Below are 20540 nucleotides of genomic sequence, written 5' to 3' on the forward strand. Positions count from 1 at the left end.
TCTCAGGTTTTTCCCCAAAGCAATATTAAAACTTGAATGGTGTCCGCTATGAATCCAATGATTACTGTTCTGAATACAAATGTGTGTATGGATGTATATAGTTATACATATCTTAGACTAGGAGAAGTTCCAATAATATCATAACTGGGGTAGAAGATTAGACCTATCAGTTGCCCTTTTTTGTTCTTGGTCTCAAGTCAAGGTTTATCTATCAAAAGAATCCTCTATCTATACCATAGTTCACTGCTTGTATTTTTAAAGCTGCATCTTAAACTTCAGAAAATACCTTGGACTTAAACACTGCTTCTTCTATTAGCATGTTGACAATAAGGTTGTGACCTTTCTAAATTTTGCTTTTCACTAACAGAGAGAGCAAGTTGCAGCACGTTTAATAGATATTGTAAAGTATTCAATGTGCATGTTTGTGTATATAAATTACTTTGTTAAATAGTGTTGAACTTATTTTGTCTATATAGGTAACATGTTGCCAAGTAATTTCATAAACATCTAAGTTATTATTTTAGCACATGTAGAGATTATGGTTATATTATTCTCTTAACAGCATCAGTTAAAATCTGAGAAAGTTTTATTTGGACTGGGAAAGTTGGCAAAATTCTCAAAGTGGAGTAAGCCAATCTTTCAAATGACTTTAAAGGATAATGAAAATAGAAATATTTTATATGATTGAATTGCTTCCACCTATGTTATATTTAGTTCATCAATGTGTTAGACTAACACATTTAGTGTTATTATTTACTATCATATAATAAATCAAGACATTAAAGCATAAAGAGGTTAAAATTTTTCCAACGTTATTCCTTATATTTTTTATTAAATTCCACTTGGAATCTCAGTGTCTTGATTCCTAATACAGTTCCCTCTTCAAAGTACACTATTTCTGGTGCAATTGTGAGAATCTTTAGGTCTAGTAACAGTTAGGATGGACCACCCAAAGGACAATCAAACATTTGCCTGTGACTTGTGGAGCAATGTCGACTTTCCCACTGAAACACTTGGAGGATCAGAAGGGATCTATCTCCTCCTGGATGTTTTATCTACTAACCTAGTGTCATGGAAATTAGCCAACTCTACAGTGGAGACAGCTGAATGCAGTTTTCTTTATTTTTTCATATTAACAGGAGAGCAGGGTTACTAATGAGGAGTCACATCCCAAATCTCTGATCTATAAAGCTGAATCTCCTTATTTCTATTTGGGTCATTTTTTTTTTTTAATTCTGCTCCATTTGCTTTTACTAACTTATGCTACTTTGTGTTCTATAATGTTATATTTGTTTATAATTATTCATACATAACTCATATACTTTTGTCTTTCTCTTAGTTTGTCGTTAAAGTCATCACTGTTATGATTTACTTAACACGTATCACTCCAAACACCCCTATATGACTCAATCAGTCATTAAAAAGTTTGGAGGGAAGCCTACAAATTTCTGAGAACTAAGAGCATATTGAAACACTGTTTTGTGAGAATCAGAAATGTTTTGAAGTATGGCATAGACATTTAAAAGCCACTGAAAGTAAATATACTATGCATGTCAAAAAGAAGCTTTACATGTTAAGAATCTACATTCCATGGTTGAATTTAACAATTTGTAAGTCATTAGGCGGGCAATATGCACATTGTACTCCCCTGCTCCTCCATTTATTATATTATACCCATATTTTTCCTTGCATTTGGAGGAGAGATAACACAGTGCTATTATTTGACTAGCACTGACATTGTTAAAGCCTAGCACCGTTGTTTTCTATATAATGAGCAGTATATTTTTAAACAGAATGGCTATTTCTTATAACACATGAAATGAAGAATGACATAAAATACTCTAAGATTATGAAGAGTAATGAATGTAAGATTTATCCTTACCTTGATTTTACCTTTAAGCAGCCTTTTATTTGTCTATTAGGAACGTCTTCCCGTGGTTTTACAGGCTCCGGCTCTTGTTCTTTCTTTTGACAAATCAGTATATAATTTGTGCCATTATTATTTGACCAAAATGTACCAACAGAAGTTTCGTAACGTATACAAAACTCAACTTTACTGCCATCTTTTTGGTAAGGGGGAACCAATAAAATCTTAAAGGAGAACTGATCAGTTTCACCATCACATGAATTTGGGACATATTCTGCTAAAATGTCATAATGTGTCTGCCAGTCATCCAAGGACATTCTCACATATACTAACTTCTCAAAAGAAATATTTAAAACTCGAATAATGCCCTTCATACTCGTAGACCCAGGAGGATACTCAGTTGACTCCAGTATTGCTTTCTGTACTTGAAGTTGCTGCATAAGATCTTCTTTTGAAGAAGGCAACTCAAAGAGTGGAGATAAAACATATTCTTCTGTGTGGAAAATGTCCTTCCTTAAGTCAAAACTGGTTGAAACACTCGGTAAATCCCAGCAATCAAATTCTTTGACAGACACAAGATTGAATCCAAAGGTGTCAGCGAATGAAACTCTTCTTGTACCTGAAGACGGAGTGCCCAGGTACATATCTTCAGAAGAATCAGAACCTCGTCTACTAGGTTGAGGGGAGAAACCAGGTTTGAAGGTAGCTTTAACTTCTTCATCTTCAGAAAGAGAATCAGACAAATTAGGAACTTCTAAAAAGTTATCTTTGCTAATCTGACTAGGTTCTTCAGAAGACTCCATTGGGCTCTCTGGTATCAAATAAGAGAGAACTGTACAACTAGTAGAGGCTGATATTTGAGATACTGAGGCTTAAAATAAGTATAATGTTACAGTTGACATTGCAGAAAGGAGTCAGCTCTATAAATAGGTCCAATGGCGTGTAAACTATGCTAGCTCGCCTCCAAAGGCCTTTAATATGATAGCATCCATGTTACTCTCACCAGTATGTTTCAGATTTAACTCGCAGTTTTTAAAGTTGCATTTGTTTATGAGCTGAGTTCCAAAAAGACATTTTAAATCATTTTTTACTGTGTTGAAAAATCTGAAGCTTTACAATTAAAAATTGTTATAACCAGTTGATCTTAAAAATAAAAACAACCACAATACTAATATGTAGTTTGAGCTAAATCAATCTATTGGAGCAGACAAGGGCAGACGGAAGAAAATAAGAACATTTGTAGAACTGGAAAAATCCAGTGCCTAATAATAATGGTAGCTACTATTTAACAGGGCCTTACAGTGAGTGTAAAATGTGAACTATAAAAGGGTTAAATAGAGGTGCTGGGAGTTCTCAGGAAACATGATTGAGATGGAGAAGGCATCATTTGAAATAAAGCATGAAGGGTAGGTAGGATATAGACATGCAGGGTTGGAGTGAAGCGGATTTTCCAGGTGGGAGAAATGGCCTAAGCCAAGGCCTAGAACAAATAATTAGTCAAATCCGTTATTTTAAACATTAGTGAGTTTCTTTTAATTAAGCTATGGAAAAATACACACAAGTAACATGTTATTGACTTGAAAATATATATGAGCAATGGTAAGCCTGGCCCAGGAGTGAAATATTTATGTAGAATAAAATGTTCATCTTTGGCAAATTGCCATTTCATGCCCACAGAGCAGAAGTTAATACCATGAAATCTTGGAGTTTGATGTGAGTTTTAAAATGTGAGCAGCCTTTTTAGACCACTGAATTTTTGTGTTCATGTAAAACCCACTTTGGGGATGACAATCAGGTAAATACCTATTAAAAAAATTATATATACATAAGCTTTGGCCCTGGAATGTTCCAGCTAGAAATTGCCTTATCAGTACAACCTAAGTATACAAAGATAAATGTGTGTGTGTGTTGTGTGTGTGTTCATAACAGAATTGATTATTTTAAAACTCTAGAAACTATCCAAATATCCATCAACAAGAAACTAATTACTGGGACCCATACAATAAAATGTTTTGTAGTCATTAAAAGGCTACAGTAGCTCTTTATATTGATACAGAAAGATAACCAAGATAAATAGCTAAGTGAGAAAAGAAAGTATGTACAGATACTGCACAGAAATTCCTGGAAAGACACAGAAGACATTGTTACAGTGGTTATCTCTGATCATCGATGAGGTTGAGGTTGTAGGTAGAGGAGATTCTTGACTTGATAGTCTTCTTCGTACTCTTTGAAATATTAGCCATGAGCAAGATCTTTCACTATCTCTTTGAATCAATGAATTAAATTAAAAACTAAAAAATATATTTTCAGCTTATCTGTTTGAGAGACAGAGAGAGCAGGGGAGGGCAGAAAGAGAGGGAGAGAATCCCAGGCAGGCTCCCTGTTGTCTGCATGGAGCTAGATGTGGGGCTCGAACTCACTAACCATGATATCATGACCTGAGTTGAAACCAAGAGTCAGATGCTCAACTGACTGAGCCACCCAGGTGCCCCTCATTAATTAAATTGTGAGAGGTGATTAATTAAAAAGGCAGGCTGTCCAATAGCATTTCTTTAATATCATAGCTTTGTAAGTATATTATAACTTATTGGACAATTTGAATTGCATAAAATAGTGGTTCAGGAAATTATTTTTTTAATTAAAAATGAGTAGGATCTAGAATAAGGAAATTAAGTTATTTGGGCCTTACCTCACCCATAAACCGAAGGAGTGGTACCTCACGGATTGTCCAAGAATGGAAAATGGCTATGGAAATGGCTATCCTTTGCAAAGTTCATGACCATAAACTTTGAGCAGACATAATCCAAGTTACCTAAATAATCATTAGGTATTCAAGGAAATAGTAACAGAATAATTTAAAGAATTAGTCAATAATCCTTACAGTCATGTAAACAATAGAAGAATGAAAATTTATAGGTACAATAATATACAGAAGTAACTTAGCTATTGAAGGATGATAAGCAGAGACAGAGATAAAGACCCATGGGTTGTATTCGGGCTCTGCCACTTAGTAGCTGGGCAACGCTCAGAATTTTGCTCAAATTTTCTAACCCTCATTTTCTATAACTGTTATGCAATGTTAACGATTAAATGAGCTGTGTGTTAAATGTCTAACACAAAACTTACTGTAATAATAGCAGGCATTATTTTTATTTCTAAATATGCTATGGAAGGCTGATTTCTAAGATACATCAATAGATAATAGATTATAGAGAACCTACATATAGAATATTAAGTAATAATTTGTAATTTGTTTGATTTTGTCTTTTTCAAAGACTATAATGTAACACTTAACTCTGTAACATAGTTTTATAAGACACAAAATAGCTCTACATTAGAAAATGGTCTTGTTATTTGAGGTAAACTTTTCCCTTCTTAAGTTGTCTCTTACACAGAGCACTATTCCCTTGATCTGTAGTAATCACTGCCTCTCTTTAGGAGTCTATAACCTTCACAAGATTGGAGACAGTTGAATGTTGCTCCTTAGTCACTTAGCTAAAGCCCAGTGATTTCATCCTTTCAATCTCTTCTCACATGTCAGTCCTCCAGCACTTTTTTATCATTTTGTTACTCCTCTAGGAACTCCTTCCAGCTTGCCCATAGTATTCTGTTAATCACAGATCAGGTGTCTCTGGAGCAGGTACAGAAACACTACCGGTTTCAGCCTTGTGATTTCGTATTTGTATTCAGTTAAAATTCACATCGCCTTGCTTCTTTTTAATATCCTAGGTCAAACCAACGTCCCATTTTCTCATTTTCACTACTACCTCAATTTTAACATGACTTTTACCATCCTGTTCAACTGTACAGGCATACCTTTTTTTTTTTTTAAACAAACTACAGCTCGAGTTTTCACATATTCCACTTCGTATTAATCAAAGATTCTCAAAGTCACCTTTAACATCTGTATCAGTCAGGATCCCAGTAAGTGGGAAATCAGTGTCATGCTCAAAATAAGATAATTCCAGGAGGGTTTATTTACAAGGATCTATTTATAAGTGTAAATGCAGAAAAGCCACAGGGCTAGTGCAACAAACTGGGAGCCAGTTGCCTCAGCGTTGGTTACCTTCCCTCAATGGATGAGGAAAGGGGTAATCATCAGAGCTTGAAAGCAAAGAGCACCATGATCTTTGGTTGAGGGACACAGCCAGCCAAATATGACCTTTCCAGGAGAGATCTAGGAACAAAAATACACTTAATTTACTTTTCTCCTTTCATATGATGTCCTACCAGAATTATGCATTGGCCAGAGGCTTTGGGGACAATTACAGTTCATTCAGGTCAGTCTCCTGGTGCAAAGAAGCTGGGTAGAGAAGGGTGAAAAAAGTGCCAAATGGAGCTGGAGGGACAAAGGTATCAGAGATTAAAAGTTTATTATTAAGTTCATTATGTGCTTATGCACTATATTTAAGCATATATTTAAAATATGTATGTGTGTTCCTCTTGCCTTATACATAGTCTATCTCAATGCCAACTGAATTATTATTCCCTGATAATTTGTTGTCACAGCAAAATACTCAAATATCTAACATCTGTAAACTCTGATCCGGTGAGGGTCATAAATAAGAAATATTGAGTTTATCCACAGATGGCAAAGAAAGAAACCCTCTTTTCTGAGATTATAACTTTGTATCTGTTCCTTTGTTGTCATAAATCTTTGCAACTTAAACTCAAGAGACATTTTGTCAAAAGAGGACGTGGAAGAGTGATTTTCAACCAAGCATCACTGAGAGGTGTTCAGATGACACAGGTTCAGGTGCACCATTAGATCTACTGAATAAGAGCTTCCAGGTTGATGATACTGCACAAGTGATTCCAGTATAGATCGGTTAAGGTACATGATCTGTGAGTCTGTGGGCCAGAGAGACACTTGTATTCTGGTTAGAAAGAATCATAGCTATCATCCCTCAAGTATTAGGTGTTTTTGTTTTTGTTTTTGACATAGAATCTATACAATAGTTTTATTTTAAAAAAGGCATAAAAATTTAGTAGAGTTACAGAGTAGCAGAATTTTAAGGCATTTAGAAATCATGTAGGCTAGTCCCTTCACTTTCATAAAGGAAAATGGAAGCCTGGAATAGTGAAAGCCCCATCATTTAGTAACCGAGCTGGAACTTGAACCCAGCTCTTCTTGCTTTCTGTCTGGTGTTCTCCATATTAACCCATACATACACCAACTTTTAGCCTTACAATTCAGAATTAACAAGTAATCATTTTTTGAAAAATAGTCATTAAAATTCATTTGTTCTAGATCCAGTTTATTTTTTAAAATCAATTAACTTTTGTGAACTTTCTTTTTTCCATTTGATGAAAGATCTCCAGGTGTCCAGATAATTTTTCTTCATGACAGTCACTCAACCTTTTTTAACCTTTGCTGCTTTGGGTAATAATATCTTACACTGTCCTCTCTCTCCCTCGGAGACTCAGCTATACTCCTATTTGGGAATTACTGATCTAAGTTATAAAAATGAATTATGATCTTTTTAGAACTAATATTGATACTTGGTATTTTAAAGGACTATTAGTTAAAGGACACTACTTCAAACATAGTTTGAGACACAGATTGGCTCATCAGATGCCAATTACTGGAAAAAAATCCTCTGCAAATGTGCACATCTACCAACAGAGGACACGCAGATAAATCAGCAGAAAGTGGAAACTTTGCCAGGTGAAGATAAATTTTTAAAGGTATGTGTCATTTATCCCATGGAGAGATGAATGATTCAGTGTAGGTAATTGATCATGTTACAGGAAAAGAGTTTGCCACCAAAGGCAGCATCCTCATTCCTTAGCTTAATTTACAAAAAAAAACTAGTATAATATTCAAGCGCCAAGTGCTTATTTTATATGGATTAAATAATGTTCTTTAAACTCCTTTGATTGAAATAAAGACATAGAAATACAACTTTAAAAAAAATCTACAGTTCTGAGGTTGCGAAGCAATCAAGCATCAACCCCTTCATTTTACATATAAAAACATCAAAATCTAAGTGGTCAACTGGATTCTTAACTCGGGTTGGGGGTGAATCCAGTATTAGCCCTAGAAGAGAAATAGATCATAAACTTCTCAAAGACCAGTATAACTTAATAATTTCTTAGTAAATTATTAATTGACCTTTATGGCTCTTCTCCCATTTGAGTCACTTATATAGCCAAAAATGTAGCATCAACCAGGAGTTTCTCCTGAAGTTCTAAAGATATATTCACTTTATGCAATGCTTGGCACAGTTTTGGATGAGGATAAATAGTTAATGTTTTGGTAACAGCTTAAAGAATCTTAAACTGAATTTGCCATACAGGGTACCATGCCTAATAGTGTTTAACATTCTAACCAAGTCAGCAACATTGTCAGCATTACTTAGTTGCCTCTACTGCACATATTAGTTTACCAGGCTAGGAGCTTGAAACCTGTGATCTATTGACATTGCAGGGTAAGCGGACGGAAAACAAAGGATCTGAAAATTCTCTGCAAGTATATGTTAAATTTGTGCGTGTCTCCATTTTACTGTGTTGACTATACCAAATTTACTTCCTGGGTCTCTGAACCAAATATTTAAGAATTATTGGGATCTACAAATGACTTAACAGTCAGGAGGAGGCAGTCCTGTAAATTAAAAGTAGAATATGTACCAGTCTGTCCCTTTCATGCACCTAAAGTTGAGCACAAATCGAATCAGGACCCATTATCTCTTTGCTATATAATATGAAAAATACATGATGTTTATGTGAACACATACACACATTATGCATATCTAATTTATTTAGGGGAGAAATAAATAGAACTTGCTCAATTTTTCATAAGGCACTCCTGGTACAGTGAATAGATACATTTAGCATCATTTAAAATTTTCCCTTGGCACATCATCTTTTACCAATAGAGTAATCAACTGGGATTATTTTAGATTTCTCTTAAGAAAAAAAAAATCTGGACATAATCTCTTGTTTAACCAGTAGTTTAGTCATATATATTTTTAAATCGCATAACAAAAGAGTTGTCACAAATACAAGGAACTGAGAAATACGTGTTCTTTCAGGTGGAATCAGCTTGAAAGTTTAAATGATTTGCTCACTGATGACCAGTGTTTGGAAAATTATTTGGTAGAACACATTCAGGAGCTTGTGTTTGTTCATGATAAGGTTAAAATTATGTCTCCTAGAGTAAGAAAGTTCCTTGGAAGTATTTCTGTCCACCTCCACCCTTTAAAGACTCCCTTTTAAGATTTATTAATAGGAATGTTTCTATCTTTACCTTAGATAAATTTAGTGATTGCAAACTCACTGCATCATAAGGCAGCACATCTCACTTTTAAAAATTTTAAGAAAAAGATCTTTGTCATTTTGTGCCACAACCTAATTTATATTAGTAACCCCACCCCAGGGTTACTTTTTAAAAAATTTTTATTTATTTATTTATTTTTTTACTTTTTTAATTTACATCCAAGTTAGTTAACATATAGTGCAACAATGATTTCAGGAGTGGATTCCTTAATACCCCTTACCCATTTAGCCCACCCCTCTCCCACAACCCCTCCAGAAACCCTTTGTTTCTTCTCCATACTTAAGAGAGATTGTTCTCCATTGTTCTCTTATGTTTTGTCCCCCTCCCTGTTTTTATATCATTTTGCTTCCCTTCCCTTATGTTCATCTGTTTTGTATCTTAAAGTCCTCATATGGGTGAAATCATATGGTATTTGTCCCTCTCTGACTGATTTCACTTAGCATAATACCCTCTCGTTCCATCCATGTAGCTGTGAATGGCAAGATTTCATTATTTTTGGTCGCTGAGTAATACTCCATTGTATATATATACACCACTTCTTTATCCATTCATCCATCAATGGACATTTGGGCTCTTTCCGTACTTTGCCTATTGTTGATAGTGCTGCTATAAACATTGGGGTGCATGTGCCCTTTTGAAACAGCACACCTATATCCCTCGGATAAATACCTAGTAGTGCAATTGCTGTGTTGCAGGGTAGTTCTATTTTTAATTTTTTGAGGAATCTCCATACTGTTTTCCAGAGTGGCTGCACCAGCTCGCATTCCCACCAGCAGTGCAAGAGAGATCCTCTTTCTCCGCATCCTCACCAAGATCTGTTGTTGCCTGAGTTGCTAATGTTAGCCATTCTGACAGGTGTGAGGTGGTATCTCATTGTGGTTTTGATCTGTATTTCCCTGATGATGAGTGATGTGGAGCATTTTTTCATGTGTCAGTTGGCCATCTGGATGTCTTCTTTGGAAAAGTGTCTATTCATGTCTTTTGCCAATTTCTTCACTGGATTATTGTTTTTTGGGTGTTGAGTTTGATAAGTTCTTTATAGATTTTGGATACTAACCCTTTGTCTGATATGTCGTTTGCAAATACCTTCTCCCATTCCGTCGGTTGCCTTTTCGTTTTGCTGATTGTTTCCTTCAATGTGCAGAAGCTTTTTATTTGATGAGGTCCCAATAGTTCATTTTTGCTTTTGTTTCCCTTGCCTCCGGAGTGTTGAGTAAAAAGTTGCTGCAGCCAAGGTCAGAGAGGTTTTTGCTTGCTTTCTCCTCAAGGATTTTGATGGTTTCCTGTCTTACATTTAGGTCTTTCATCCATTTTGAGTTTATTTTTGTGTATGGTGTAAGAAAGTGGTCCAGGTTCATTTTTCTGCATATCACTGCCCAGTTTTCCCAGCACCACTATTTTTATTTTTATTGTGGAAGCAGCATTTGATATTCTCATAAAAACTTACTGTGCTAATCAAATTCTTCATAAAATTATGTCAACTGAAAGAAAACTTTTAAAGTATTGCATTCGTGCAGAAAAGTTCATAAACCATTAGTGTACAGCTCACTGAATTTTTCTCAAAGTGAACTTAGCCATTTAACCACCACTTGGTCTAAAAAAATAGATTACCAGTGCTCAGCCAGAGATCTGTCTCATATCCATTCCCAGTGGCTACTTCTCAAAGGTAACCACTATCATGATTTCTCACACCACTGATGAGTTTTCTGATTTTTTGAGCTTTACTTTGATGGAACTAAATTTTTTCAGCACAGCTAGTTAGTAAAGGATGGAATTAGTCCCAAAGCTAGTACCCTTCATCTACCTGCCATTTTACACTAGATTCAGTTCAACTGATGTCCACTGGGGAGAGAGCAGCCCATTATGAAAACAGCATTTGAGTCAAGAAAATTCTATTTAAAACTCATACATTGACCGTCTTGTGACCTTGAGCAAATATTTGACTGTTCTAAGGGATCCTCATTTTCTTTATATACATGTAAAGCAAAATAATAACAGTAATGCCATGAATATTAAATGAGATGATACCTTTTTTTAAAGTTTAATTATTTTGATAGAGACAGAGAGAGCCTGAGCAGGGGAGGGGCAGAGAGAGAGAGAGAGAGAGAGAATCCCAAGCAGGCTCTGCAGGATCAGCACAGAGCCCAATGTGGGGCTTGAACTCACGCAACTGTAAGATTATCACCTGAGCCAAAATCAAGAGTTGGTTGCTAACTGACTGAGCCACTCAGTTGCCCCAAGATGATATCTTTTTTTTAAAGGTCAAGCACAGTGCCTAGCAAACAGCAGGTGTTGGGTTTATAGTAACATACACTGAAATGAAACATAAGGTAATATATTGCTTTAAACTTGCATAAAATATTATATTTTGAAGCACAAATTCGTTAGATATTATTGCTTTTATAAACACTTTCTTCTCTTTCTGCTTGTGTAACTTCCTTTTAAGGTAACTTACAGTGTTCACTTTACACTGGAATAACCACAGAAGAAAAAGAAGAGTTGTAATTGTTGTATCTTTTCCATTAAATATTTCAGCTCCCAATCTTTCTATCTCCCACCCCCAGTCTCATCAGCCCATCTGAAAAATAGTCACCGCTACCCTCAATCCATACCAAAATAACACAACAGAAGACAGGAAGTTCCTAGAGGCCTAAAGGGTAAACAGGTGGGGATAGGAAGGATCTGATATTCTCCTTTCTACACTTTTGGAATTTAAACTTATTTTAACTTGGTAATTCCCTCAGAAAGGCTAAATATAAATTCTTTCACATTCCCAGCTCCCAGAGAATGAGAATGTGATTTCTAGTCATGTTCTCTCATTAAAATAAAATTTCAATATCATAAAACAATTAGATAATCCCCAAGGTCCTTTTTAATTTTCTAATTCTGACTCTATATACCTCATGAAGTTTACTGCAATGTGCTTAAACTTGTGTATTGAATCGTGCCTGTTTGTTCATTGTGTGTATAGAAGTGCCTGTCCCAACACACACAATCGATGAACTCCCCAAAGTTCTATTTCATAAGATTCACTTCAGTAAATACTTATTAATACTTTTAGGGTGAATGAGAAAGTGCTCTTGCCTTTAAGGGGACCACAATTTATCACAGGAAGTGTAACTCAACTTCTCCACTGTGAATTAGAAAAATATTTTCAGATACAATGATTAATGTTCATCCTTTTACTTCGTTAAAAGTTTATTAGACTGTGACTTTCTTTTAATTTTAAAAACTTCAGTTGATAGCTTTCCACACATAATTTAGGTAAGTTGCCTACATCACATAAACAACTGGCTGAACCACACTAGACTGCTGTGATGAATAACATTTTTTCTTTCTTTCTTTCTTTCTTTCTTTCTTTCTTTCTTTCTTTCTTTTTCTTTTGAGGGAGAGAGAGAGAGAGAGAGAGGGAGGGTGAGCATGCTTACGCAAGCCAAGCAGGGTAGGAGCAGAGAGAGAATAAGAATCCCAAGCAGGCTCTATGAAGTCAGCACAGAGGCTGACCCAGGGCTCAATCTCATGAACCATGAGATCATAATCTGAGCTGAAATCAACAGTCAGATGCTTAACCCAATGAGCCACCCAGGCACGCCAAATGGCATTTCACTCTTAACAGGCAATCTGCATGTCCTAGAACTAGACCATGAAGATAGCATCATAATTATCACCAAATTCAGATCAGACAACATTATTGAGTCCTTTCATTACTTGCATAATATTGCAAGATTGGCTCAAAATTTCAGCTTAATTTTTCTGTACTATTTTCACAGAGGATGAAGTAAATAAGAGCTGGTATTGAAGGGCTTACCAGAAGACGTTTGTATACTAGAGCACATTTAAACTGGAAGGGATTCTAGAAAGCCAGTAGACACTGTACTACATTTTATTGTAAAAGAAGCAGGTTTACAAGGAAGAAGGGAATTTTTCCCCCTCTTGTTATCAGAGCACTAGCAGTATAGGCAAAGCCAGCAGTTGCTCAGCTCACAATTTGATGGTCTTCCCCCTCAAACTCTTTAAGTAGATCTTGTCTAATAACTAAAAGAAGTGCTTAAAGTGTGGTCCCTGCCACTTCTGAAGTTGTTCTCCTGGGCATAAGCAGCTAAACTCTTCTGGATATTTTTATTGTATCCATATTAAAGACTGGGATAGTATGTAAAATCTAACTCTGAGGATCAGTCGAGTCCCCTAAAAGGAAGCAGTATCTATCCTCTTTATCCAAGCAATTGCAATGAGATCACTATCACACTCCTTGACAATGAGAAAGTCCAAAGGTGCTTCCTAATTGATAAAGGAATCCTTCATCACTAATACGTCATCATTTCTCTGCTTCTCCTCACCTGGAGGTGATTTCTCCACTGCCTCTATGGAGTCTAAAGAAGAGTGCTTTGTATCTTTCAGAATAACCTCTTGAAAAGAACAACTGAAAAGGTTTTAATGTATTAACAGTCACCATAGTGAGATGTTTATCACACTCATTTATATAAGAAGCCCTTTAGGATAAATTTTCATCATGCATTATACAGATTTACTTGAAAAAAAACTTTAAAGAACAGTAGAGTGCAAAAGAAAAGAGTTATGAATTCATGAACAAGTAGACTAACATTAGATCATTTTCAAGTATAGTTTCATATAAAATATAAAGATGTAAGGGAAATGATCCATTAAAAACTGATATCAGAGAATTAGAGTCACTACAGGAGATGTGATAAATACATACTTTCACTATTTCCCCCTGGTTGCAAATTTTTGAAATTTAGGAATGGCCTATTTCCTTACCCCAGGAGAGTAATTGGAATTTAAATCGAGGGTGAGAAGGTGCCTGATAAGGTTTCTGATCCTGAACTTTCCCAGAATGGAGAGAGAAGTAAAAAAAAAAAAAATAGGTGCTAGCCTACCTGGAAGGTGGTATTCTCTTTCACTTTTTGAACACTGGAAATCATGGCCACTGTGGTAAAGAAGTAGGATGAACCATCGTACATAATTGTAGGTTGAGTCTTCTAAGCATAGGTGAAGTGAAAATAGAATATGAATAAAGTTCATTTGCCCAGTCTAAAATTCAGGAGAGACATAGCAATCTCTGATTCCAAGGCGCAAATTACTACAATTATCATAGCATACACGGTCAGTGGCCCGACACTGCAAATTTCAAAAAGAAAAGCAGAACATACAGAATAATTTTATTCTGCCCATGTGTCCAGTCCATTCACCCTTTACTGAAAGTTGGAGTTTGGAGGCCAGGTAGGTGAATTTACTTTCCACACCATCCCTATGAGCTTTTGTCTAAATTATCTGGCTATACAAAAGATCAGCTTGAAACTTATTGCTCACCTCTTATCTATTCAATGGTTTGATGGAACAGCAAGGAATATCGTTAAAGACAATGAGGCATCAACTCCTTTAATTATTCTCTCTTAAGAATCTGCCATTTCAGACCATCTATTTCAGATTTGGAATCATGACATTTTAACCTCTTCTTGATTAAAGGTTTCTGTCTCCATCTCAAAGAATGCTTACTTATATGTGGTTTCTCACAAATGGCTTAACCTTTCTGCATCTCAGTTTCATCCCTTATAAAATAGAGATAATTACAGTGTGTTCTATTTCCCCAGCATGTGGCAGGCATGCTCCATGCATGGACTCCCCGTAAGGTCTTCACATGGAGTTCGAAATATGTCCTAAGAATAAAGACAAAACTGAAAATAGAATTGGGACTAAGAGCAAGGCAAGGTGTAAGGTATAGAGGAGTTGAATGTTGGTGTTCTAGAGTCCTTTAGTTTCCTTCTGCCTTTTATGCATTTCATTCACCTACCTAAACAATTGTAAAAACAACATGCATAATAAGCAAATAGAACTTTACAACTAGTATAAATTAAAACTTTCAAAATGTCTCATGAGGCTTACAAGTAATGTAGTACTCTTTTTTTTTTTTAACAGTTACAGAAACACAAAGTTGAGAACTGGTGGGATTTTAGTTTTCAGTTATTTTTCTAACAGAGATAAAAGATGTGGGATGCTGATATTTTAATGAAGAAGTGAATTATTATCTCATGATTTCTCCAGTAAGAATAAAAACAGGCTACCCTTGGAGAAGGGTTTGTATTAATTTTTTAGAAATTTCAATTTTGAATGCATTTATACTTCCATTTTTTAATTATAGCATTTTAGTTTTGTCATTGACAAGTGCAAACTTTTAGTCAATTTTCTCCATCAATCATTGGTGATTAATGGTATTAGTCTATATTGGTAAATATTTTAGAAATGTTTCTCACACAATATAGATAATAAACAGTAAATTGCCATAAGTGGACATATCCTTGAAGCAATTTACTTGATATTAGAACTATGTAGAGCCGTTACCCGTAACATGCTATCAAAATGTGATCCATAATCAGATATTAAATGAATACTATTGATAAATATTGAGGAACATTTGTTTGACTTTAGGTTTTTTAACCACAGTACCCACTATTAGCAAAATGTTGGCAGCCATAGTGTCCCTTTTATGACTTACCTTTAGTTGAATAGAAGGGCTTACAATTAATTTTAAAATATGTGTGCTTAAACCAAAATATTTTCATTAGGTAGTATCTCACCTTAGATAAAAAAGCAAGACCAAGGCAAAACAGGAGACATTGATTCCACGTCAACAAATTATGACTTTATTTCTCTTTCAATAAGTGGTTAAGTGGAATGTTTTCATTCATTTTACGTGAAGGAGGTTGAAGTGGAAAGAAGTTCACTAAATTATTATTGATTTACCTATTATTTTTAATAGGCTTAGAAAATCGGATCCTGATAGAATTTTGACAGGAAGAAACTATTTGCCAATAAATAAATCTTAGAATGATGTTAATTTATTCTTTAGTTTGGTTGATGAGATGAAATTCTAGTATCTTTAAATTTCCTTCTAAATATAGTGCTTTGTTGTGATATTAGACATGTAGTTATTATAGTTACGTTTTGTAATATATCTTCTAAGAAAAATGGATAAAACCTTCTGCATACATCTCAGCTCTTTGAAGAAATACTACTTTCAGATTTGACTGTGAGCATTTATTTATTCTGGTTTCATTATTCTTTCTTGACCAAGTAATTTTTGTCTTTATTTCTTTCTTGCATCAAAGCTACTAGTAAATACAATATCATTAGTGTCTACATGTAAAAGGCATTAATTACATAACGGGGAATGTAACTGACCATTTCTCCAGCCTTCTCCACTTTACTCCAAACAGCCTCTCACTGACAGAAGAATTTTAGTATGAGTAGTCTTCTTAACTCTGATCAAAAGAGAGCACAGGGTCTAGTGCACAAAGGGCTGCCTCCCCAGTATCTCCTTGAGTGTGGCCAAGTGTTCATAATTCCCCTTGTCATGCACACGTGATCACAAACTTTTCCCTGAGGTGGACATAAGAGAAACAGACTTCCATGCACATAGAAGTAAATACCAAGATAAGTATTGTCCAAAATTCTAAAAGAGCGAAATCATTTATTTTGAAGCAAAGGTCTATAACTACTCTTAGAAACTTCATAATAGTGTCAAATAGTTTTAAAATAATTTAAACTAAATAAGTAATAATAAAGGAGAACTCCATAATCTTTAAAACAGTAGTCAATGAAATGTTAGGCGTCTGACTTTTGATTTCGGCTCAGGTTACTATCTCACGGTCTGAGATCGAGCTCTGCATTGGGCTACGTGCTCAGTGTGGAGCCTGCTTAGGATACTCTCCCTATCTGCCCTGGCTCGCATGTGTGCCCTCTGTCTTTAAAAAAAAGAAAAGTGGTCAATAAACTGACTTCTTCAGTGAGAATGGTAGGGCAAGGTCTTGGAATTCTTTCACACTGCACTGAATAATGAATACTGAATAAACACTAATGGAAATAAGGCTATCTCTATATCTAAGTATCAAAGCAAATGATTTGGCCTAATGTGACTCAGGATACTTAGTAGTAATTATTTCACTCTTACACTCTTATTAGTCACAACTATTGATAGGAGCTGGTTGTCTTTCCCACATTAAATAGTGTTCCTGACCTATTATCAATACACATAGCATATAAGAGTTATTTTTTAGGTACCAATGATAGCTTTGCCCTCATTAAAAAACCCCTCACTCATTTATCCTTAACAAGAGTCTAGATGACATGACCACAATTCAATGGCAAAATCTCTGGCTGGAAACTCAAGGGCCAGAATAGCAAAGTCATTTCATTCTCATACCAAGCATAACTGACAGATAAGTAGCTCCCTGGAGCACTGTGTTGAGAAAAGTCCAAGTTCACTTAGTAGGAAAACGTTATGGTTGAATTGTGAATGAGAGGACGAAGCAGGGAGTGAGCTCTGAATAGATACTGGTTACAATGGATTTCCTTAATATTTATTCAGCACCTACTATGTGTAGGACTCTGAACATCATTGCAAGGAGATATAAAGATCAATCAGTTACGACTCTTGAATTCAAGGAAGGCAGGCAGGGAGAGGGAGGAAGAAGAGGTATAACAAACCATCATGCACTGAATGATAACAGTAACATATGAGAGTACACAGATCAAGTTCTAATCAGTTTAGGGGAGGGAATTTTAGCTCAAACAATTATTTTAAGATTCATGGAGGAAATGGTAAAAGACTTCACAAATACTGTTTTGAGGTTAATAATTACTCTTATACCATTTCCTGAACACATGAAAAGCCTGCAAGTTTACCAAGTTAATCCAAGTATTAAAATTGAAATTTGGTGGGGCCCCTGGGTGGCTCAGTTGGTAGGCGTCCGACTCTTGATTTTGGCTCAGGTCATGATCTCATGGTTTGTGAGTTCCAGCCCGCATTGGGCTCTGTGCTGACGGTGAAGAGCCTGCTTGGGATTTTCTTCTCTCTCTCTCTCTCTCCTCTCTCTCTTCTCCCCCCCCCTCCATGCTCATGCTCTCTCTTTCAAAATAAATGAATAAATTTTTAAATAAATTAATAAAAAATAAACATAAAATTTGGCAGGTAATTATAGTTCAGTGTAATGGAAACTGCCCAAATTTGTATTTATTTGTTAACCATTCTGTGGCATTCTAGATTTGAATTTTCATTTTTTGGGTTTGATTCCATACCAGACTATATGATATGTTTCCTTCCCCACCCCCCCCCCCCGTCCCCCAAACTGCTAGACTCCATCAGATGACCAAGGGTTAAGGATTTAATTGATATTTTGAATCTGTCAAGAACCAATCACTTGGGCTCTCGAGCCTCTTGGTCCTATTTCGAGAATGGCCTGCCCCATATAAGCCATAATACAGTTTGTAAATTGTCCAACTTAGCTGTGCAGCTGCCGTAGTCTAAAGTTTAAAAATATGTAAGTGGGTCAGTTCTAAAATTAATTACAGCCTAACTTTGCCTGAAAATACTAAGAATATTACCCATCACGAGGGCCAAAACATCACCCCCAAGCAGACAGAAACAATCCCTAGAGAACAACTGCCCAGGATGATGGCTCTGTGACATGCTCACTCTACCCCTATGTCTGTAGCCCTTGATTATAACCCAGATGCTCTGATCCTGCTGATCAGACTGAAAGGTGCTGATTTTAAGCTGATATGCAAATAAAACGTTGATCAATGAAGCAGTTAAATGTTAAGAATCATAACTAACATTTAGTGAGTATGTAAAATCTACTAGACAAGCATTTAATCTTCTAACAACAACAACAAAAAGAGGTGTTATCATTATGCCTACTTACAGATTTAGAAACTGGGTCTGGATGAGAGGTGTAGCTGGACCTTGAACACAAGTCTCAAAAGTCTGTGCCTTTACTCACCATACTATACTCTAGATTATGTATGTATTACTTTGCTTTGTATCTACCCATCATTTATTAAGTACTACTACCTATCAGTCACCAGGCAGAGATTAGGGAAATAATGACAAGGTCTCTGTCAGATAACAAATACAGTGATGGAGACTGCTATGGGACTGAATACATCTCCTCCAAATTTGTATTTTGAAGCCCTAACCCTCAATGTGACTGTATTTGGAAATAGAGTCTTTAAGGAAGCAATTAAGATTAAATGAGGTCAGGGGCATCTGGGTGGCTCAGTCGGTTAAGTGTCTGACTTCAGCTCAGGTCATGATCTGGCAGTCTGTGAGTTTGAGCCCTGATTTGGGCTCTGTGTTGATAGCTCAGAGCTGGAGCCTGCTTTGGGTTCTGTGTCCCCTCTCTCTCTGTCCCTCCCCTGCTTATGTTCCTCTCTCTATCTCTCTCTCTCTCTCTCTCTCAAAAATAAATACTAAAAATTTTAATAAAGGAAAGATTAAGTGAGGTCAAAAGAGTGGCTCTAATCCAATAGGATGGTGTCCTTATAAGAGGAGGAAAGGGCATGGGGTGTGCATGCACAGAGAAAAGGTCACATGAAAACACAATGGGAAGCAGAGTATACAGCTGGAAATGAGAGGTCTCAGTAAGAAACCAACCCTGCTGACACCTTGATCCGGATTCCAGCCTCCATAACTGTATAAAAATAAATTTCTATTGCTTAAGCCACCCCGTCCATAGTATTCTCTTAGAGCAGCCCTAGCAGACTAATACAGAGGACAGATACATGTATCATTTTCTATAAAAGAATAGGAAAAGAACTAATAGATGCACAGATATATGGGAAGGATAAGGTTGTTACTTTAATAAACATGAAAGTGGTGTTACAAATGTTAATTCCTAGGGAATATACAATTTTTAAATTTTTCATCTATAGCTAATTGGTCTTCAGGAGACACCATTGTGGTTTATTAGGAGAAGCATTAACTAACTGTCCAATCCATTTTAACAAACTTAGTCAATATGACGATTGAAATAACACATTTGGGTAATGTTCAGCAACTCTGGGAACTTTAGTCTCTCAGATTTCTTACTCTTTGTACCACCTCCCAGGTTCTTCTTCAACATGGACACCTGGGTGTGGGGTTAAGGGTCGCAGGAGTGGGGGCATTCCTTTGGTGGGGTTTTTCTGGCTCCTCCAGCCTCCTGGTGATGCTCCTTAATGGTCTAGTTTCTGGATGCTCTGTGGTCCTCCCTGCTAAAAACTGAGCAAGAAAATGGTGTGTACCATTTCTTTTGGGTTTCTCCAATATTCAGATCGCTCCCCTGGCAGGTTCAGCCTCACTTTTGCTCATATTGCTGCTATAAACACTAAGCTGAGTATCCCATTCAGTACCAGCCTAGGTGGTCCACTCACAGAAATACATCACACTGCCAAGTCTTGGCAAGTCGCCAATCAGACTCTTAGCTACCCAGGGGGCCTATAATACACAGGAAAGAGTAAGAGTGATTGGAAAAATAAATTTCAGGCTGTGCCTTCAAAATTACTCTGTTATGGCTGGCCCCAGCCAGGATGGTACAAGAATAAGTATGAGAGGCCCTC

The 20540-nt window shown here is 36.1% G+C and overlaps 1 protein-coding gene across 1 annotated transcript in view; it reads right to left on the bottom strand.

Annotated features, from left to right (window-relative positions):
* Positions 1–2694, bottom strand: part of PPP1R3A (protein phosphatase 1 regulatory subunit 3A) — a 38111-nt gene extending 35417 nt beyond the window's left edge. The window contains exon 1 of the mRNA XM_030308266.1: positions 1883–2694. Within this exon, the coding sequence (XP_030164126.1) occupies positions 1883–2670 (788 nt within the window). The 5' untranslated portion in view covers positions 2671–2694. The remainder of the gene's footprint in view (positions 1–1882) is intronic.
* Between the last annotated feature and the right edge of the window lie 17846 nt (positions 2695–20540).

This window comes from Lynx canadensis, chromosome A2 (genome assembly GCF_007474595.2).
Source record: "Lynx canadensis isolate LIC74 chromosome A2, mLynCan4.pri.v2, whole genome shotgun sequence".
In the NCBI taxonomy this organism is placed as follows: Eukaryota; Metazoa; Chordata; class Mammalia; order Carnivora; family Felidae; genus Lynx; species Lynx canadensis.